Source organism: Erithacus rubecula (genome assembly GCF_903797595.1).
Source record: "Erithacus rubecula genome assembly, contig: scaffold_655_arrow_ctg1, whole genome shotgun sequence".
NCBI lineage: Eukaryota > Metazoa > Chordata > Aves > Passeriformes > Muscicapidae > Erithacus > Erithacus rubecula.
In genome coordinates this window covers 33,605-38,014 of record NW_027635685.1, presented here as the reverse complement: position 1 = coordinate 38,014, position 4,410 = coordinate 33,605, and the positions used below count along the sequence as shown (strand labels likewise).

General features: G+C 51.0%; 2 protein-coding genes across 2 annotated transcripts; both read right to left on the bottom strand.

The window, feature by feature from the left end:
- Positions 1-1,203: 1,203 nt before the first annotated feature.
- Positions 1,204-2,136, bottom strand: LOC306816531 (olfactory receptor 14A16-like; the record flags this gene model as incomplete). Its single annotated transcript, XM_079332967.1, has 1 exon — positions 1,204-2,136. The coding sequence occupies one exon, from the start codon at positions 2,134-2,136 to the stop codon at positions 1,204-1,206; it is 933 nt and encodes a 310-aa protein (XP_079189093.1).
- A 753-nt stretch (positions 2,137-2,889) lies between these two features.
- LOC306816530 (olfactory receptor 14A16-like) lies at positions 2,890-3,825 on the bottom strand (the record flags this gene model as incomplete). Its single annotated transcript, XM_079332966.1, has 1 exon — positions 2,890-3,825. One exon carries the CDS (start codon positions 3,823-3,825, stop codon positions 2,890-2,892), a length of 936 nt encoding a protein of 311 aa, XP_079189092.1.
- Between the last annotated feature and the right edge of the window lie 585 nt (positions 3,826-4,410).

The window sequence follows — 4,410 nt, the reverse complement described above, 5'->3', positions numbered from 1 at the left end:
AGGGATGGCAGTAGGAAAAATTCTGGAGCAGAGAAGAGGAAAGAAAGCAAAGGTGAAGCAAAGGAAATGCTCAGGGCAATTTGTGGGTGGCTGCCAGTCATCATTGGCTCTGAGCAAGAGTGTCTGCTTGGAACAGAAAACTCACAGCTCATGGGAACAAAATTTCTGGCTGACTGCAGAGGCCACAACAAACCTGAGTGGTTTCCCTCCCATCCCCAGCCCTTGCTGGTCTAGGGGGCTGATGGCATTTGTGCTCACTCAGCTCCATCTCCCCACAGCAGCACCATGGGGGTGCTGACGCCTGCTCTGTGCAGTGCAAACAGGGGCTCCTGAGCCAGTGCTGCCGTGTCTGTGCCTGCAAGGATGCGGCACCTGTGTGAGCTGGGGGAGAGGCCAGGGCTGCAGAGGGGGGATGTTGCTGGCAGGTGCATGAGGACGCTCTGGGACGCTGCCCTGGGCTGTCCAGCGCAGTGGGGATGGATCAGCCCCCAGGGCTGCTGCTCCTTGCCAGGTTCTCCACCTTGCTGGGTCCTTGCAGAGCACCAGCCATGCTGTTTGCCCCCAGTCTGCCCATGGCCAGCCTGGGGCTGCTCACAGGGTTTTTCTCTGCTCAGCACTGGCCTGGCCAAGTGTTGTGGAGTGTGCCTGGCCAAGGAACCTGGAGCCCCCAGGCCCTGCCCTGAGGCGTCAGTGCTGCCCCAGCAGTGTCCATGGCCTGTCCCTGCTGCAGCCCCGGCACTGCCACCCCCAGGGCTGTGCCCAGCCCAGAGAGCACTCAGGCCCTGCAGCAACACGAGGGCAGGAGGGCAGTTGGGCAGTGGCACGGGAGCAGCACTGGCAACACCAAGTGCTGCTGCTGCTGCTGGGCACAGCTGCTGTGCCAGCACTGATCTGGCCCAGCTCTGCACACAGACATTGCTGCTGCAGCTCCAGAGAAGGGAACAAAGGGGCATCTCTTGAGAAAATTTTCTTAGGAGATCTTAATTAATTTAAAGCCAGCCAGGAGAATAAACCCTCATTAAGACAGCCTTCTGCCACAGCAAAGATGGAGACAAATAAAATGAGAGATGGCACAAGTAAAGTTTTTTCTTTGTGGACAATATTAAAGAAGAAAAACAAAGAAAAAGATTCTCCAAAATTTAACCAATGAGAACTATCACATATGACTTTTATTACAAGTAATTTTCAAGACTGCCCAACAGTTTAATATTCCAGAAAGCAGCCAGTCATCAGTGTCCACACCGCAGCTTGGAGCTCCTGGTTCCTCAGGCTGTAGATGAGGGGGTTTAGGGCTGGAGGCACCACTGAGTACAGAACTGACAGGGACAGATCCAGGGATGGGAAGGAGACAGAGGGGGGCTTCAGGTTGGTAAATGTGCCAGTGTTGAGGAACAGAGAGACCACAGCCAGGTGAGGGAGGCAGGTGGAAAAGGCTTTGTGCTGTCCCTGCTCAGAGGGGATCCTCAGCAAAGCCCTGAAGATCTGCACATAGGACAAAACAATGAACACAAAACAGCCAAATGCTAAACAGACACTAACAGCAAGAAGCCCAAGTTCCCTGTAATAGGATTTAGAGCAGGAGAGCTTGAGGATCTGTGGGATTTCACAGAAGAACTGGCCAAGAGCATTACCATGGCACAGGGGCAGGGAAAACGTATTGGCCGTGTGCATGAGAGCATTGAGAAAGCCACTGGCCCAGGCAGCTGCTGCCATGTGGGCACAAGCTCTGCTGCCCAGGAGGGTCCCGTAGTGCAGGGGTTTGCAGATGGACACATAGCGGTCGTAGCACATGATGGTCAGGAGATAGTACTCTGCTGAAATGAAGAACATAAACAGAAATACCTGAGCAACACATCCCGAGTAGGAGATGTTCCTGGTGTCCCAGAGGGAATTGTGCATGCCTTTGGGGACAGTGGTGCAGATGCAGCCCAGGTCAGTGAGGGCCAGGTTGAGCAGGAAGAAGAACATGGGGGTGTGCAGGTGGTGGCCGCAGGCTACGGCGCTGATGATGAAGCCGTTGGCCAGGAGGGCAGCCAGGGAGATGCCCAGGAAGAGGCAGAAGTGCAGGAGCTGCAGCTGCTGCGTGTCTGCCAGTGCCAGCAGGAGGAAGTGGCTGATGGAGCTGCTGTTGGACATGGCTTCACTCTCAGCATTGTGGGCTCATTGGTTTTCAATGTTGGAAGAAAACATTGAGAAGCTGGACAAGTAGAATGAGAGTTAACAGAGGGAGGATATTTGACAAATAAATCTCTGCATGAACATTTAATTTATTTAAAGACACAGCGAGCATGATTCCAAATGTACATAGTTTGTGAGTCAAGTTAGAGAGTGAACTCATTAAGGGAAGATGACAAAATATTTAGGGTGAAAATAATCACAAAAAAAAAAGTAGAAAAGCCTGTCTCCCTACTTCTAGCACTATTAAAAGCTTTAGAAGGCAGGCTTGGAATTTAATGTGTTACATTGAACGCGCTGCAGAAGAAAATAGAAAGATCTTACCTTCAGAAAAGTATCCAGTCATAGCTCTCCCAGGGCATCCTTGAGCTCCTAGTTCCTCAGGCTGTATCAGGGCTGGAGACACTACCAATTACAGAACTGACAGGGCCACATCCAGGGATGGGGAGGAGATGGAGGGGGGCTTCAGATAGTGCTTGTGAAAAGATTCACCACGAACACGTGAGGGAGAGGGCTGCAAAGGGCTCTTGCCACAGTCTGTGGCTACAGCAAAGCTGGAGAGAAAAAAAAATGAGAAGGGGTAGAAATAATGACGTTTATATGTGGACAATATTTAAAACAAAAACAAAGGAGAAAAAAAAAACACAACAAAATCAACAAGAAATATCAAAGATGACTTCTATTGCAAGTGATTTGCAGAAATTGGCAAGCAGTTTAATGTTTCTGAACTTTTCCAGACATAAGTGACCACACTGCAGCCTTGAGCTTCTGGTTCCTCAGGCTGTAGATGAGGGGGTTCAGGGCTGGAGGAACCACTGAGTACAGAACAGACAGGGCCAGATCCATGGAGTGGGAGGAGATGGAAAGAGGCTTCAGGTAAGCAAACATTGCAGTGCTGAGAAATATGAAGACCACAGCCAGGTGAGGGAGGCAGGTGGAAAAGGCTTTGTGCTGTCCCTGCTCAGAGGGGATCCTCAGCACAGCCCTGAAGATCTGCACATAGGAGAAAACAATGAACACAAAACAGTCAAATGCTAAACAAGCACTAACTGCAATGAGACCAAGTTCCCTGAGGGAGTTGGTCTGTGAGCAGGAGAGCTTGAGGATCTGTGGGATTTCACAGAAGAACTGGCCCAGAGCATTGCCATGGCACAGGGGCAGGGAAAATGTACTGGCTGTTTGCATGAGAGCATTGAGAAAGCCACTGGCCCAGGCAGCTGCTGCCATGTGGGCACAAGCTCTGCTGCCCAGGAGGGTCCTGTAGTGCAGGGGTTTGCAGATGGACACGTAGCGGTCGTAGCACATGATGGTCAGGAGATAAAACTCTGCTGAAATGAAAAACAGAAAAAAAAAGAGCTGTGCAGCACATCCCTTATAGGAGATGTTCGTGGTGCCCCAGAGGGAATTGTGCATGCCTTTGGGCACAGTGGTGCAGATGGAGCCCAGGTCAGTGAGGGCCAGGTTGAGCAGGAAGAAGAACATGGGGGTGTGCAGGTGGTGGTCGCAGGCTACAGCGCTGATGATGAGGCCGTTGGCCAGGAGAGCAGCCAGGGAGATGCCCAGGAAGAGGCAGAAGTGCAGGAGCTGCAGCTGCCTCGTGTCTGCCAATGGCAGCAGGAGGAAGTGGCTGATGGAGCTGCTGTTGGACATGGCTCCACTCTGGGCATTCGGAGCTGTTGAAAGAAGACTTTGACAAGGTGGGAACAAATTCTTTGAGCCAATCCTATAAAATAATATTTAGAATCCTTTCAAATTATCTTCTCATAATTTGGTTGTGATTTGTAAAAGTTTTTTATTTTTGAGTTTATGTTTTTCCTGCTGAATTGCTGGCTCAAATTCAGCATTGCTCTCAGCCAGAGCTTTTATGATCCCTTTGGAATAAAAGGCCTCCCTGTGCCCCAGTGCAGTCAGACCTGCTGGTCCTACAAATCTGCCCTTTGCTCATTACCTCCTGCTTTTACAGGGTTCTCACACATGAAATTCTCTTAAAAAAAGTTTTTCAGACTCCAGTTTCAAAATTAATCTCTCTAAACCCCCACCGTTTTTCCTCTGCAGATAGAGAGGCAGGGATATTCAGGGCTGGTGTGGCTCTCTACTGCCTGGTGTTGTGCCTACTGGGAGCTATTGCTCTGCAACCAAAGCTTGTCCCTGTCAGTGCTCCCAGAGCGCAGCCCACTCCTGGGGGCTCAGCTCTGCCCTGCACACCCCTTCTAGCACAGGGCACTGTCCAGGGGC